We start from the raw sequence: 16,467 nt of genomic DNA on the forward strand, positions 1-16,467 counted from the left end.
TGCAGCCATCTCCAATTCTCTATCCATCTATTCATCCACCAATAATCAGTTATACAACATTTAACAATTATTCGCCAAAGGCGAAGTGAATATCAGTAATTATTATACATACAGGACACTTTTTTGATGGAATAAAAACGTGTTCTATTCCCTTTCAAGCGGGTTTCATTCATTTGGTTTGATAGCATGCAATATTGTCAGCATATCGCTTATCCTACGTGTATTACGCCACTCTACCCAATGGAGAATGAGCGTTGAATATGGTTTAATAGCCTAGTAAACTAGACCCACCCGCCTAGCGGCCAAAAATATTTTTTGCCTGCGAGTGGGTCTAGCCTCGCACCATATCAACAAAACACCCCGGGCATCAAATTGTGCCCGCCAATCACAACGCAAGGTTTTTGTTTGGATTCTTTGGGCGGGCTTTTGCAGGAGTGACGACAAAGCTGCGCGACGCTGAAGAAAGCGCAGCAGGAAAGATGGCTACAGCTAGTGAACAGCGCGCGTTTGACTCCGCTTTGGAATCAGTTTTAGAAGAATTAGACTTGGAGTTTTCGTTGAAACATGAGCAGGAAGAGGCTCTCCGCTCATTCCTTTTCAAGAAGGACGTTTTCGCTGTTTTGCCGACCGGCTATGGCAAAAGTCTGATCTACCAGCTGGCTCCGCTCGTAGCCAAAAGGATGGGGCTAGTTTGTGCAGTACGAAGAATTAATAAACAGCTTTGAAACATTACTTTTTGATTGTTTCTTATTTTCCTGTTATTTTAAATTTAAGGGAAATTATTTCACCAAACACCACTAAATAAAAACTCTCAAGAAGAGTTTAAGCAAACCCTTGAAAAACACTTGAAAAAAATGAGTGTATGTTAAGTATGTGGTACAGACTCCAAACTTGTGGTCATTATCTCCAAACTTCTTAATATTTAAAACCTGTTTATTAATTAATACGCATTTTGAAAAATTATTTATTTCAAGGCCTCCCCCACTGCTTTCTGTCGCTCTGACTACATCACAGTCACTGTTGCGCTGATTGGTCAGAGCGTTGGCCTATACGCACAGAGACAGTTTGAAAGAGAACGGGTTGTTTCACCCCCACCCTTCGGAAATGTCTACGAACGAGGCCAGACTAAATATTCACATTTAGTCTGGCTTGCCAGGCTAATGGTTTACAATATTGCATGGTTGTTATGACATGACGTCACACGTCGGACTCGTAAAACTTCCGCGCTAGCGAGCGACTGTGACAATTTGTAAACAAACATGGCTGCCAGGTTTACGTCGTTAAATACAGAAGCTTTTGAGAGGGAAAGACGCGTTAAACACCCGAAAGGAATGTGCATGAATAATAATAATAATAATAATAATAATAATAATAATGATGGGCGGCACGGTGGTGTAGTGGTTAGCGCTGTCGCCTCACAGCAAGAAGGTCCGGGTTCGAGCCCCGTGGCCGGCGAGGGCCTTTCTGTGTGGAGTTTGCATGTTCTCCCCGTGTCCACGTGGGTTTCCTCCGGGTGCTCCGGTTTCCCCCACAGTCCAAAGACATGCAGGTTAGGTTAACTGGTGACTCTAAATTGACCGTAGGTGTGAATGTGAGTGTGAATGGTTGTCTGTGTCTATGTGTCAGCCCTGTGATGACCTGGCGACTTGTCCAGGGTGTACCCCGCCTTTCGCCCGTAGTCAGCTGGGATAGGCTCCAGCTTGCCTGCGACCCTGTAGAACAGGATAAAGCGGCTAGAGATAATGAGATGAGAGATAATAATAATAGACGGCGTTTTTTTTCATAGTATATCAGATATATTCCATTCAGCTAGCATGATACTGAACTCGTCTTCGACTCATTCAATATTATGCTCACTGAATGGAATATATCTGATATACCATGAAAAAAAACAAAAAACAAAGCCAGCCGATATTATTTAAATAATGGAGACAAAGTTGAGGTTATTATTCACCGATATTCACTGAGCCTGAGGCAGATAACCGTTTTCGTATAAATACACAGGTGATTATTTAAAGGGGAACTGAAGTCATTTTTAAACTTGCTGTATTTCTTAATTAACGTGTTATTCAATTCCGTTTTCGGTTTTAGTAACCTTGTATCGTGACTCGTATTGGCAACTAATTGCAATTAAATATTATACTTATCGGCCTATTCGGTTTTTAGCCATGTTGAATTTAGTTCGTTTGGTCCACGGCAGGCGTCGCTTATCCGCGCGATCTTCACGAGACTTGTGCGAGACTTCGAAACGTGAAGCGTCAGCCAGGTGTCGGTGCCGCCATTTTGAAAACTGTTTTCCAAACAAAATATTGCACAAAAACGAGTTTAAATGACGATTACGGCCTACTTTTTTCCAAACTTTCCTGATTGCTCTCAAAACAAACAAAACTTCTGGCTTGATTACGTCAGCATTCGAAAGAGGGCGCGCGTGTCTTTTGACAACGTTGGCAGATGTCAGTCACTTTGATTTCCGCTGTACGTTTTACTTCCGTCCTACAATGTCTCGCACAGGTCTCAGCAAATCTCGTTTACGGCCACTGCTTTGACATATGGACTGATATATTACAGAGAGTATTTCAAACACTCATAACTTGCTATAGCAGCGACAAAATAGCTGTCAGAAATGCGTTCCAATATTTTTTTTTAAAGATGTATTTTTTGGGGCTTTTTTCACCCCCATTGGATAGGACAGTGTAGAGACAGGAAATGAGCGGGAGAGAGAGACGGGGAGGGATCGGGAAACGACCTCGGGCCGGAACCGAACCCGGGTCCCCGGACCCACGGCATGGCGCCCCATCCACCCGAGCCACGACGCCCCACAGTCCTATATTTAATAAAATGAGAAATAGAATTTTGATAAAAAAAATTGCCTTCAGTTCTCCTTTAAACACTTTTTAAAAATCATTCATTTCAATCTTCAAAAGCGGCATCCAAATGTAACACGCAGGCTTGTCTCACTTATCCATGCCGACTCACATAAAATACTTTGTTTTGAAATCGAGAAAATAAAATCACAACTCCACCTTACCTTCGAATAGTTTTAGACCAAACTTCGTATCATCTTTAGTGCTTTTAGGAACAGCATTTTCTTTCATACTTTATAATTCCTCCTCACTTACGGTAACAAAGTGCCGCAAGTCGCTCAAGGTGATTATCGCGAAATAATCAGAATCTCTCGACCAATCAGCGCATGCGATTTCCTATAATCACCTGCGTATTTGTACTAAACTTCAACATTTCAGTTCACAAGATCATTTTACTGAGAAAAATTTGAATACATCATCAAGACTTGCAAACTCTGTTCTGGAATGTTTTTAACATGGTTTTGAGAGAGTCGTAACCTGCAGAAAATATCAGGAATTGTTCATTTTTTGAGTTTGAGATTCTCAGATGGAGTGTTTCTCACCATGCCTGCTTTCAGAGAGCTGGAGTTGAGCTCCTTGTTCACGTCCTTTGGGTTGATGGACAATTTCAGACAGACATAGCCCTCTTTGGATGAATCTAAAGACGACACCACACACCTGACCAGCTGGCCCGGGGCAAGGAGGTGGGAAGGAGACACAAGTTCCTGTCCACATGGAAACAAACAGAAAACCATGGCGATTTAAAAAAAAAAAACGTATTCGACCTGGAGGATGCGTCTGAAATTTTAAACAAGACAGTTTAGGAGGATGAAACTGATTGTACAGGTTTCAAGAGAAGCAAAAGAACAAATACATTTCCAAACGGAGCTTTATAATAATAATAATAATTATTATAACGTTGTATTTATAACCATTGAATAATAGAGCGTATAGAATCTTCCCAGTTACCTCGAGATCTGTCCCAGTGTCTACTGCATTGCTCAGGATCGCTGTGTAAGCATCACAAATGTTAGAGACGGGCAAGTAGCCTTTAAGCCCACTGGGGAGACCGAGGACAACCTCGCAGTTTAAGAGCTCCCTTACACAGCCGAGCATCACCATGCCCACCTTCTGGTTCTGAAACAGGAAGAATAATCGTGATGAGTCACGGCTTTAGGTATTTATTTGCACACTAAACATTTCCAAGATGAAGACTAAACTCATGCAAAGGAGAATTACCATTTAACCAGATCATTTAACCCAAACCTGAACACAGGGAGTATGATAAACAGTCTGCGTACGTCATCTGGCTACGTTAAAACATGAATCAATCACCAATGAGCATCAATTAGATGGAATATTTTAATGCTTTTAAATACAATAACAGTTATTCCACAAGATCGAGTCGTACATGAGCTGATAGCTGATGAGGCGCATAGCACCGAGCTGGCTATAAGCCATGTACGACGAGATTAAGTGGAATAAATGTTTTATTGCTTTGACGTATGGACTGATATATTACAGAGCACTCATAACTTGCTATAGCAGTGACCAAAATAGCTGTCAGAAATGCATTCCTATATTTAATCAAAGGAGATAAAGAGAATTTGGCCTTCAGTTCTCCTTTAAGGACAGTGTTGAGGGAAAAAAATAAAAAATAAAAAAGAGGGGCGGCACAGTGGTGTAGTGGTTAGCGCTGTCGCCTCACAGCAAGAAGGTCCGGGTTCGAGCCCCGTGGCCGGCGAGGGCCTTTCTGTGCGGAGTTTGCATGTTCTCCCCGTGGGTTTCCTCCGGGTGCTCCGGTTTCCCCCACAGTCCAAAGACATGCAGGTTAGGTTAACTGGTGACTCTAAATTGACCGTAGGTGTGAATGTGAGTGTGAATGGTTGTGTGTGTCTATGTGTCAGCCCTGTGATGACCTGGCGACTTGTCCAGGGTGTACCCCGCCTTTCGCCCGTAGTCAGCTGGGATAGGCTCCAGCTTGCCTGCGACCCTGTAGAACAGGATAAAGCGGCTGGAGATAATGAGATGAAATAAAAAAAGAGGACTCTTACCTTCATATGGAGGATATCCACACGCTCTGCTGTGTTCAGCTTCAGACCTTCAGCGGTTTTCTGCCTTTTGGCCGCCTTTTCATCTTCATGCTTACTCGCAGCTTTCTTCTTCTTTTTCACTATGGGTTCTCGAGTCTGTAAGGCATTCAGAAAAAACCTGGTTTACACCTCATCCATCCTTTCATACAGTACCGGTCAAAAGTTTAGGCACACCTTCTAATTCAATGCTAAAGTTTTCCCTTTATTGTTATTCATTAAAAGTCACTTCCTGTCTTAAAGTGCATATCACGGGTAAATTCAGGAGCAAGATCAGTGTAATTCTCCTATTTTATATTAAACTTTGGTCAAATATCTGTCACATTTTGTGCAATTTTTTTACGTTGCACAATACCAGAACAATTCAGTTGAAATCAAGCCATTTGAGGTGAATTGGTCCGCCTCTGAAAAAACTTGGCATTTGGATTTCCCAGCAAACACTGATTTTGGTGACGTCGCGTGCGGGACGCCTCCCTCTGAATCCTACGTCAGCGCTGGTTTGTTTATGAGAAAACGACCTGGTGGTTTTCTGCAAATTTCTTCAACGTTATCATGTAATTATTAAAATGGTTAACAGATGTATCGTAGGAGGGTGTAGCAACACCAATCTTGATGGGATTAGTACTCCTCGTTTCCCACATTGCGCTCAGGCGACAATTCCATATTTCAATGCAAAATCGCTAGCTGCTAAACTTGGTCTACACAGGCTGTGCACTGAAACCGTGCAAGCTCTCGCAGCCTGCTGGCGCTTCCGCAGGTAACGTCACGAATCTGGCTCCAGACTCCCTTGGGATTTTTCCAGACTCGTTTTATTTATTTATTTTTTTCTGCTGTAGACAGATAGCCTTGTGCAAAATTACCCTTCTGGAGGAGTGTGTAAAAGGACATACTTTCATATAAAAAAAAAAAAAAAATTGGTCCAGGATATGCACTTTAAAAGTAATGATGGATGTTGTTTCTCTTTACTTAGCTGAGCGGTTCTTGATATAATATGGATTATTACAGTTGTGGAATTGGGCTATTTACTGTATTATTATTTACTATTTGGTCTCAAACACATTAAGAAGGCAAGAAATTGCACTAATTAACGTTTGACGAGGCACACGTGTTAATTGAAAAGCATTCTAGGTGACGACCTCATGAAGCTGGTTAAGATAACGCCAATAGTGTGTCAAGCGTCATCAAGGTCAACGCTGGCTACTTTGAAGAATCTAAAATATGAAATATTTTGTTTAACACTTTGTTTACCACATGATTCCATCTATGTTCCAAATGTTATTTTATATAGTTTTGATGTCTTCAGTAGACACCATATTGTGACAAAGTAGATAATAGTCACGATACAGAAAAACCTATGAATGCAAGGCTTTCCCCAAAGCGCAGATGCGCAGCGCTCCGCCGCACCGTCACTTGCAAACCAAAATCAATACCATAAATTGAACAATGCAGAATACTTTCTGGACCTAAATATCTCCAATTCCCCTCTGAAAACGAGTAATAACTATAGAAATAAGAAGATATTGTAATATATAGGTCTAAACTATCCTGATACTCAACCCAGAAGTGAAAAAGGGTTTCGCTGCGTGCACTGACTGCCATTCACAACCAGACATAAAACCACATTCTCAGTGCTGGTCACTAGATGGCGCTGCTGCGTAATTTGACCTCGATTCTGTTCCTGGCATCCTCATCTCATCATCTGTAGCCGCTTTATCCTGTTCTACAGGGTCGCAGGCAAGCTGGAGCCTATCCCAGCTGACTACGGGCGAAAGGCGGGGTACACCCTGGACAAGTCGCCAGGTCATCACAGGGCTGACACATAGACACAGACAACCATTCACACTCACATTCACACCTACGGTCAATTTAGAGTCACCAGTTAACCTAACCTGCATGTCTTTGGACTGTGGGGGAAACCGGAGCACCCGGAGGAAACCCACGCAGACACGGGGAGAACATGCAAACTCCGCACAGAAAGGCCACGGGGCTCCAACCTGGACCTTCTTGCTGTGAGGTGACAGCGCTAACCACTACACCACCATGCCGCCCTCCTGGCATCCTGAAATTGGAAATTGAAGTGGCGTGCTATATTGTTCAACATTATGCATTTTTTGTTGTGCAATAAAATGTGACCCCTCACCGAATCCAGGGACGCATGTCAGCCGAAACGAATCCGAGATAATCGCAAAAGAAGCATTTTTTTTTCGAAATTTGTGATTTTTGTTTTTTTCCATCATGTGCAAGTTGAGATCTTGAAGAATGCAATCAGTATTTCAGATAATAGATTGTTTTGTTGGAAAAGCATACATTTTTTGTTGCAAATTGTCTCGTTTTTGTCAGGACTGTAGCCTGCTGGGGGGTGTGGGTAAATTACCATATGGGCCATTCACATGATGATTTAAGTCTTTTGTTTTGTTTTTTCCGCGAATCAGCTGTATGATATGAGCTGAGCGCATGGCTACTTAACTGCATACAGGCGTGTGATTTCACTATGGAATGAGCAAGCTAAACAGAGCGCAGAGGAGCTGAAACACCGCGAAGCAAACAGACACACGGTATTTACATCGGAGATGACCATTTCTAGCAAAAAAAACCGCAACCTCTTTTTCCAGATTGAATGGAATACTTGAATGATCGGATGATACACGGACCGTTCTAGGATTACATTCCATCGGAGGCATTGGTGTGTGCAAGGCGCCGTTTCTCTTTCTGATGGGGTAAGTTTATTAATCTAAGGCTGTGTGGTTATTTTTGCATGTAACGGAGAGTGTTGTGGTTTGGTTAAGCCTAGGTCACAACCGGACGTACGATTTTTTGGCTGTGTGATTTTTGGCGTTTCCCAAATCGCTCGTTTTTTTTTTTTTTTCACGGAGAAAGACGCGCGTTGGCCGTAAGTTTGTCTTGCAACCTGAAAAAAACGTAAGCGCCTGTAGAGTTTGTTTGACATGACAAAGAACCTCTGCGGCCGGTCTGCGGCTCGAAAATCAGCGCGTCACACGCGCGCTCTCGTGCGTTTCTTGAGTTTTTTGCGTGTAGACCAGCTGTAGGAGCGCGTACTGTACGGCCGGTTGTGACCGAGGCTTTACATGAAACTAGTGTTGTGTTATCTTTCTTTCTTACGGTGTGAGTAATTTTTCAACCACAAAACGTTAAAGTATACTTTAGGACTTATTTTTGTACTTCATAATTGTGTTGGGCATACTTTGCATGGAAGGAAAATTGACGTGGTGATCTTTGTTTACATGAAAGTAGCATCGTGCTAGCTCGTAGGGGGTAGGGCTTTCCTTAATGTCATGCAGATGAGCAGCATTATGTGCCCGCCCTGCACCCAGAGTAGCTGAGATGGAAAACTTTGAGGGCGATTTTCTCCCTTTTCTGTTTTAAGAAGTATACACTTTCAAAAGGCCACACATTCTTCAAATATTGTCAGATCTCCACATGGAAGGCATCATTGGAAAGCTTAGAAACTGTACTTTCTGAATCTGTCAATAACTCAAAATGCCCCCGGGCAGACATGTGTCCCTGGATTCTGTGATCTGCCACAAATTATTATACATACGGCCACTTTTTCCACGGAATAAAAACATGTTCTAGTCCCTTCTAGTGGGTTTATTGATAGCATGCAATATTGTTAACAGATCGCTTATCCTCCATGTATTACGCCACTCTGCCTAATGGAGAAAGAGCGTGCACTATTGTTACAATATTGCACATTGTCAAGACAACACAATGTCACACGTAAAACTTCTGCGCCAGCAAGCGACTGTGACAATTTGCAAACAAACATGGCTGCCAGGTTCGCTTCGTTAAAAGAGGAAGATTTTGAGAGAATTTTGGCTGCCAGGTCGCTCCGTTCTGTGTAGCTGTTGATGTTGATTTTGAAAGTAACTAAATATATTACGCAGGAGAAATTTATTTTTTTTTAATTGAATAAATAATAATATTCAGCTTGACTGCGCAAGTGTTGGCCTTTGCTAACACTACACTGGCTGGAAGGTAACCGGACTGCTGCGCTAACAGCACTGAGTCGCGGGTAATCTCATGTTGGCCTTCGAGAATGCTGATATGAAGAGTGTGTATATGTATAATCATAATAATAATGGCTTTTTTTCATGGTCTATCAGATATATTCCATTCAGCTAGCATAATACCCAACGTGTCTTCGACTCGTTCAAGATCATGCTAGCTTCTTCTTCTGGCTGCTCCCGATTGTTTTTCATCCTCCTCTACCACACCTGCCACTTTCATGTCCTCCCTCACCACATCCATGTATCTCCTCATAAGAGACAACCATCCTCAACATTCTCCTTCCAACATGCTCTGCATCTCTTCTCAGGATGTGCCCATACCATCTCAGTCTCATCTCTCTTAGCTTCATTCCCAAGCTCTCCACATGTGCTGTCCCTCTGATGTGCTCGTTCCTTATCCTGTCCAACCTCCCATCACAAACCTTAACATCCTCAACTCCGCCATCTCCAACTCCACCTCCTGTCTCTTCGTTAAGGGTACGGTCTCCAATCCATACATCACAGCTGGCCTCACTACTGTCTTATACATCTTACTGTACCTTTCACTTTTGCTGGGACTTTCCTATCACAAATGACTCCCGAAATCCTTCTCCACCCTGCCTGCATGCTCTTTCTCACCTCACTATCGCAGCCCCCATTTTCCTGCACAGTTGACCCCAGATACTTGAATTCACCAACTTTCTTTCCGTCTACTCCTTGCATCTTCACTACACTCTCATCCCCATTCTCAGTGATGCACATGTATTCTGTTTTGCTCCTGCTCACCTTCATTCCTCTTCGTTCCAGTGCATCCCTCCATCTCTCCCAACCCAACTCAACCTCCTTTCTACTTTCACCACATATCACAACATCAAGCTCATGCTAGCTGAATGGAATATATCTGATATAATCACGAAAAAAGCCGGCCAATATTATTTAAATATTTCTCTGAATTGACTCCAGTGCTTTCATTTCAAACCCCCTTGAATATTTCACAAGGTAAAATACAGAAAATTTAATAATGTTGAATTGTGCCTAAATCAGCCCTAGATGCCACCAGAATGCACCATTTGAAGTCTATAATTTCAAAAAAAATTTCCAGGGAAGCATGCCTTCGGAGCCTCTAGCAGCCTTTGGGGCCCTCCGAGCCGGGCCAGCCCTTATGGGATGGGCTCTGCGTCAGTAGCACTGCTCGGAGATTTTTTTTTTTCTGGGGAAAGCCCTGGAACGAGTCAGGGTGTACAAACTTTTGACTAGTGTTGTATCTATTTACACACACACACACACACCTGTAGATTTGCTAACAAACTGCTTACAGTTGAGTAACTCAGGAGTTCCTGATTGCAAATGTATGAATGATATTATCAGATAAAGAAGGTCATAAGATCTAATTCAGTATGGAGAAAGGTTCTATACTCAGGCAATCATTTGTGAAGAAGAAACCTTTATTTGTCACATGCACACTTCAAGCACAGTGAAATTCATCCTCTGCATTTAACCCATCTGAAGCAGTGAACACACGCACACACACCCAGAGCAGTGGGCAGCCACACCAGAGCGCCCGGGGAGCAGTCAGGGGTTCGGTACCTCGCTCAAGGGCACTTCAGCCCAAGGCCACCCCACGTTAGTCTGGCTAACGCGACTTCAAAGCTCTGCGAGCATTTGGTCTGGCAAAGATATTAAGCCCAACCGTTTCCCAAAGCGCGTGGTTGACCCGCCTCCCTGAAATGCCTCAGTTTGCTACTGGTCGAAGCCAGAAAAGGCTGTGACAAAGCTTAAACTAATCACATCACTCTTTCCTCTGACGTATGTGACGCGACGGAAACTGCTTGAGTAACAGGAAGAAGATAAATACCTCCAGGGCTGCTCTTTGCTCTGTTTTCAATGAGAACTTCCCGTTGAATGCTTTCAATACAGCATCTACCGCTGTGTCAAAGGCTTGCCGCTGCTCCATGTTCGTAATGTTTCTAGTGAATGAAGCGCTTCCGGCATAGATTCTGTAAACAATCTATGGCTTCCGGTCGCAGTTCTACTATGTCAGTGCCTTGAACACGCCTCTACCCAGGGCCGTTGGAGATGCTCAAAGTTGATTGGCTCCCGATTTTTCGGGAGCTTGGAAGAGCTGGAGATAGCTTGCCTGGCCAGACTAAGCTCGCAACAGGCCCTCGTGTTGCGTCACACTTAGGATGGGCGGGCCCAGGCTAACCCCACGTTAACCTAACTGCATGTCTTTGGACTGTAGGGGAAACCGGAGCACCCGGAGGAAACCCACACGGACACGGGGAGAACATGTACACTACCGTTCAAAAGTTTGGGGTCACCCAGACAATTTTGTGTTTCACATGAAAAGTCACACTTTTATTTACCACCATAAGTTGTAAAATGAATAGAAAATATAGTCGAGACATTTTTCTGGCCATTTTGAGCATTTAATCGACCCCACAAACGTGATGCTCCAGAAACTCAATCTGCTCAAAGGAAGGTCAGTTTTATAGCTTCTCTAAAGAGCTCAACTGTTTTCAGCTGTGCTAACATGATTGTACAAGGGTTTTCTAATCATCCATTAGCCTTCTGAGGCAATGAGCAAACACATTGTACCATTAGAACACTGGAGTGAGAGTTGCTGGAAATGGGCCTCTATACACCTATGGAGATATTGCACCAAAAACCAGACATTTGCAGCTAGAATAGTCATTTACCACATTAGCAATGTATAGAGTGCATTTCTGATTAGTTTAAAGTGATCTTCATTGAAAAGAACAGTGCTTTTCTTTCAAAAATAAGCACATTTCAAAGTGACCCCAAACTTTTGAACGGTAGTGTAAACTCCGCACAGAAAGGCCCTCGCCGGCAGCCGGGCTCGAACCCAGAACCTTCTTGCTGTGAGGCAACTGTACTAACCACTACACCACCGTGCTGCCCAGGAGTAACTCAGGAGTTCCTGATTGCAAATGAGAGAGTTATCATCATCATCATCATCCAGGATCACTTACCTCAAAAAGATTGTCCACCTCCACACGAGGCTTGGTAATTTTAGAGGTTTTCAGCTCAGGGGTTTTCTTGACTGGGCCTCCACGAGGGAAATCTTCTTCTCCTGATGCCATGGTGCTTGAACCTGGATATCTGTACAGATGGAAAAGGCCACCACTGAGATTCATTTAAATAAAGAGAAAGAGAGCAGGATTTGATATTCCACTACAAAAACATCACATCAGCATGACTGCATTAACTCCATACTGATTACATTTATAAAATATCTCCACATTCTGGACACAAATCACTAACATCAAACACCACTACAGCTTCACACACACACTAAACTGAGGACTTTAAAAAAACCCTGATAATCCACATCCGCCTACAGAGCAGTGTTAAACAAGCCAATACAATTTTATATATTTTTAAATAAAATAAAATCACTTACATTTTCAAATAAGATCGATTTTAATAACTCCTACTTTACTAGTATATCCACAGACTCACATGTTCTTCTCAAAAACATGCCATGTTTGTGACCCGGAAGCAAACAATCCAACCAGAAGGAATTAAAACAAGAAAAATAATTGACCAATCAGAGAAACGGGTTAGTATGATTGACGTTCGGACGAACCAGGAAAGAGAGTCCAGGCTGGACCAATGAGCTCGTCAGAGTGACGCTATATAGCCGCCATCTTACCACTCGCATCGCGTCAAATTTGCCCCAAGAAAAGGATCTCCTGACTTTTCCCCCTTTCATTATCTCCTCCTATCTCATCTCATCTCATTATCTCTAGCCGCTTTATCCTGTTCTACAGGGTCGCAGGCAAGCTGGAGCCTATCCCAGCTGACTACGGGCGAAAGGCGGGGTACACCCTGGACAAGTCGCCAGGTCATCACAGGGCTGACACATAAACACAGACAACCATTCACACTCACATTCACACCTACGGTCAATTTAGAGTCACCAGTTAACCTAACCTGCATGTCTTTGGACTGTGGGGGAAACCGGAGCACCCGGAGGAAACCCACGCGGACACGGGGAGAACATGCAAACTCCGCACAGAAAGGCCCTCGCCGGCCACGGGGCTCGAACCCGGACCTTCTTGCTGTGAGGCGACAGCGCTAACCACTACGCCACCATGCCGCCGAGATTCACATTATAAGATAAAATAAAATATTACACATTTATGAAGTATTGCAAGGTAAGGTAGGTGCACAGACTTGAGGTGTGTGTAAGGTGCACAGTCCTGAGGTGAATGTGTTGCGTTTCACATTATGGAGTGAGGTATTGCACAGAGAGAGTCACCTTATAAAGTACTGCACATTATAAATTATTGCACGAAGAGAGTTATATAGTAAAATAAATAGACTATAAAGTCAGAGCATATCTGAGTTCAGGGCTGTTATGGCTTTTGGAAAGAAGCTGTTTTTGAATCGATTTGTCTTTGTCCTGATGCACCTGTAGCGCCTCCCTGAGGGCAACAGGTCGAACAGATCAAAGCTAGGGTGGGAGCTGTCCTTGATAATATTCTTAGCTCTGCTAAGGCAGCGGGAGGTGTAAATGTCCATCAGGGAGGGGAGAGGGCAGCCAATGATCTTCTGTGCTGCCTTAACTACCCTCTGGAGCCTCTCCCTGTCTACAGCAGTGCAGCTGTCATACCATACTGTAATACAGTACGTCAGCAGGCTCTCGATGGATGAGCGGTAGAAGGTCAGCAGCAGGTTGGAGTTTAGGTTGTACTTCCTGAGGACTCTTTTAATGACTGCTGTGATGTTTACTGACCAGGAAATGTCGGCGGAGATGAGGATGCCGAGAAACTACAGTTAAACACAGGAGAAGTCTGTTTCAACCACTTATGTAGTTTCCTGAAAAACACAGGACTGATGAATAGAATTTAGGTTTGTTTTTTTTCTTTCTTTATTTTGTTGTAAACTCCTAATTCACACTCCAGTCCAGATGGCGGTAATGCTCCATATAAGCTGGCTGCCAACCGCCATTAAACCAGAAGAAGAAGAAGAAGAAGATCGCCTAGTTTGGGTGGGATGGTAATCAGCAGGCAGATCAATTGGGGATCAGTGACATTCCTCTTTGCAAAACAATTACAAGGTCAATCATTCCCCCTTGGTTATTTTATTTCCCTATTGTAAATTTGGAAACTAAGGAGATTACAAAATCCAGAGGTTTTTATCAGAATGTACAGCAGTATTTAGAAGTAATGTATGATGATACGACACAGATACAGATGGTTCTAAAGACGAAACTGGTAAGACAGGAGCAGCAGTATTCATCCCCAGCTACAATATAAGTATTGGGAAAAGGACGTCAGATCACTTGTCAATTTTTTCAGCAGAAATGATGGCTATTATACTGGCCCTGCAGTGGGTGGAGGAGGTGAAGCCTAGTAAGGCAGTTATTTGTTCAGATTCTATGTCTTCCTTAAATAGTATCCAGAGTGGAAAATCTACATGCCGACAAGACCTCTTAGATGAAATTAACCACCTCGTATTTAAGATAAATCAACATAAAACTTTTATTCAGTTCACATGGGTTCCAGCTCATAAGGGGGTTGAGGATAACGAGAGAGTGGATAAAATGGCCAAAGAGGCCATCAAGGCAAATGAGGTTGAGTTAGAAGTCCCATTAAGCAAGGCAGAAATTAAAGTAATAATTAAAGACAACATCAACAAAATGTGGCAGGAGAGATGGAATACAGAGGAGAAAGGAAGGCATCTATATAATTTACAAAAGGAGGTGGTGTTTAGAAGGGGTGGTGAACTGAAACGACAGGAGGAGGTTTGGTTGATGAGGCTGAGGATGGGGCACACAAGTCTACATAGTGGGTTGTATACAATAGGGAAACATCACTCTGGGGCCTGTGCACACTGTGGAGAAGTAGAAAAGGTTGAGCATGTTCTTATACACTGTACACAGTATTCCAGTGAAAGAGAGAAGATGGGGAGAACATTAAGAAAATCTGTAACTATAGACAACTTATTAAGTCAGCCATTCACACAATCAGCAGTAACAGCTCTATCACAGTATTTAAAGGACACTCAACTAGCAAATAGAATTTAGTTTTTTTTTAAATATATAATCAGTATCCTCGTAATTGGTTTATGGGAAGATTTTTTGTTTGGTTATCCTCATAATTGGTTTACGGGAAGATTTTGTTTGGTTATTCTCGTAATTGGTTTACGGGAAGATTTTGTTTGGTTATTCTCGTAATTGGTTTACGGGAAGATTTTTTGTTTGGTTATCCTCGTAATTGGTTTACGGGAAGATTTTTTGTTTGGTTATCCTCGTAATTGGTTTACGGGAAGATTTTGTTTGGTTATCCTCGTAATTGGTTTACGGGAAGATTTTGTTTGGTTATCCTCGTAATTGGTTTACGGGAAGATTTTGTTTGGTTATTCTCGTAATTGGTTTACGGGAAGATTTTTTGTTTGGTTATCCTTGTAATTGGTTTACGGGAAGATTTTTTGTTTGGTTATCCTCGTAATTGGTTTACGGGAAGATTTTGTTTGGTTATCCTCGTAATTGGTTTACGGGAAGATTTTTTGTTTGGTTGTCCTCGTAATTGGTTTACGGGAAGATTTTGTTTGGTTGTCCTCGTAATTGGTTTACGGGAAGATTTTGTTTGCTTATCCTTGTAATTGGTTTATGGGAAGATTTTGTTTGCTTATCCTCATAATTGGTTTACGGGAAGATTTTTATTTTGGTTTGGTTCATGGGACAATTTGGCTGGAGATTCTCTAAGCTCCGGTGAGGTGGGACAAGGGCTGATGGGGCATGCCCGCCCTCTGAGCACCAATACACGTCACGAAGAGCAAGGATTAACTCAAGCATACATCTCTTAATATTGTTAATATTCTACTCCATTCTATTTTACTATTTCAGCTAGAAGGCTAGAATTCTTCTGTAACCTTGTGTCTCACTGCGTACTGTACTGTTGTGATGACACATTGCTCGAGACATAATATTGATATCTTTTTGAACATTCTATCAGGACGTGACCTGCTCAAGGTCTGACTACAGGCTCAGTTTTGATTTATTCTCATGCAAGCATTTGCAACAATTAATATCCCTTGAGGGCGGCACGGTGGTGTAGTGGTTAGCGCTGTCGCCTCACAGCAAGAAGGTCCTGGGTTCGAGCCCCGTGGCCGGCGAGGGCCTTTCTGTGCGGAGTTTGCATGTTCTCCCCGTGTCCGCGTGGGTTTCCTCCAGGTGCTCCGGTTTCCCCCACAGTCCAAAGACATGCAGGTTAGGTTAACTGGTGACTCTAAATTGACCGTAGGTGTGAATGTGAGTGTGAATGGTTGTCTGTGTCTATGTGTCAGCCCTGTGATGACCTGGCGACTTGTCCAGGGTGTACCCCGCCTTTCGCCCGTAGTCAGCTGGGATAGGCTCCAGCTTGCCTGCGACCCTACAGGATAAAGCGGCTACAGATAATGAGATGAGATGAGATGAGAATATCCCTTGAGATCACACCTCAGCCCGGTAGATGGCGGTAATACACATCGATTGTTAACCGCCAATAAATCGATAGA

The 16,467-nt window shown here is 43.0% G+C and overlaps 1 protein-coding gene across 1 annotated transcript in view; it reads right to left on the minus strand.

Annotated features, from left to right (window-relative positions):
* Positions 1–12,453, minus strand: part of pdcd11 (programmed cell death 11) — a 96,810-nt gene extending 84,357 nt beyond the window's left edge. The window contains exons 1-5 of the mRNA XM_060898788.1: positions 12,365–12,453; positions 11,934–12,063; positions 4,898–5,032; positions 3,813–3,980; positions 3,407–3,568 (exon numbers count right to left, since the gene is read on the minus strand). Of these exons, the coding sequence (XP_060754771.1) occupies positions 3,407–3,568; positions 3,813–3,980; positions 4,898–5,032; positions 11,934–12,044 (576 nt within the window). The 5' untranslated portion in view covers positions 12,045–12,063; positions 12,365–12,453. The remainder of the gene's footprint in view (positions 1–3,406; positions 3,569–3,812; positions 3,981–4,897; positions 5,033–11,933; positions 12,064–12,364) is intronic.
* Between the last annotated feature and the right edge of the window lie 4,014 nt (positions 12,454–16,467).

This window comes from Neoarius graeffei, chromosome 18 (genome assembly GCF_027579695.1).
Source record: "Neoarius graeffei isolate fNeoGra1 chromosome 18, fNeoGra1.pri, whole genome shotgun sequence".
Taxonomy (NCBI): Eukaryota; Metazoa; Chordata; class Actinopteri; order Siluriformes; family Ariidae; genus Neoarius; species Neoarius graeffei.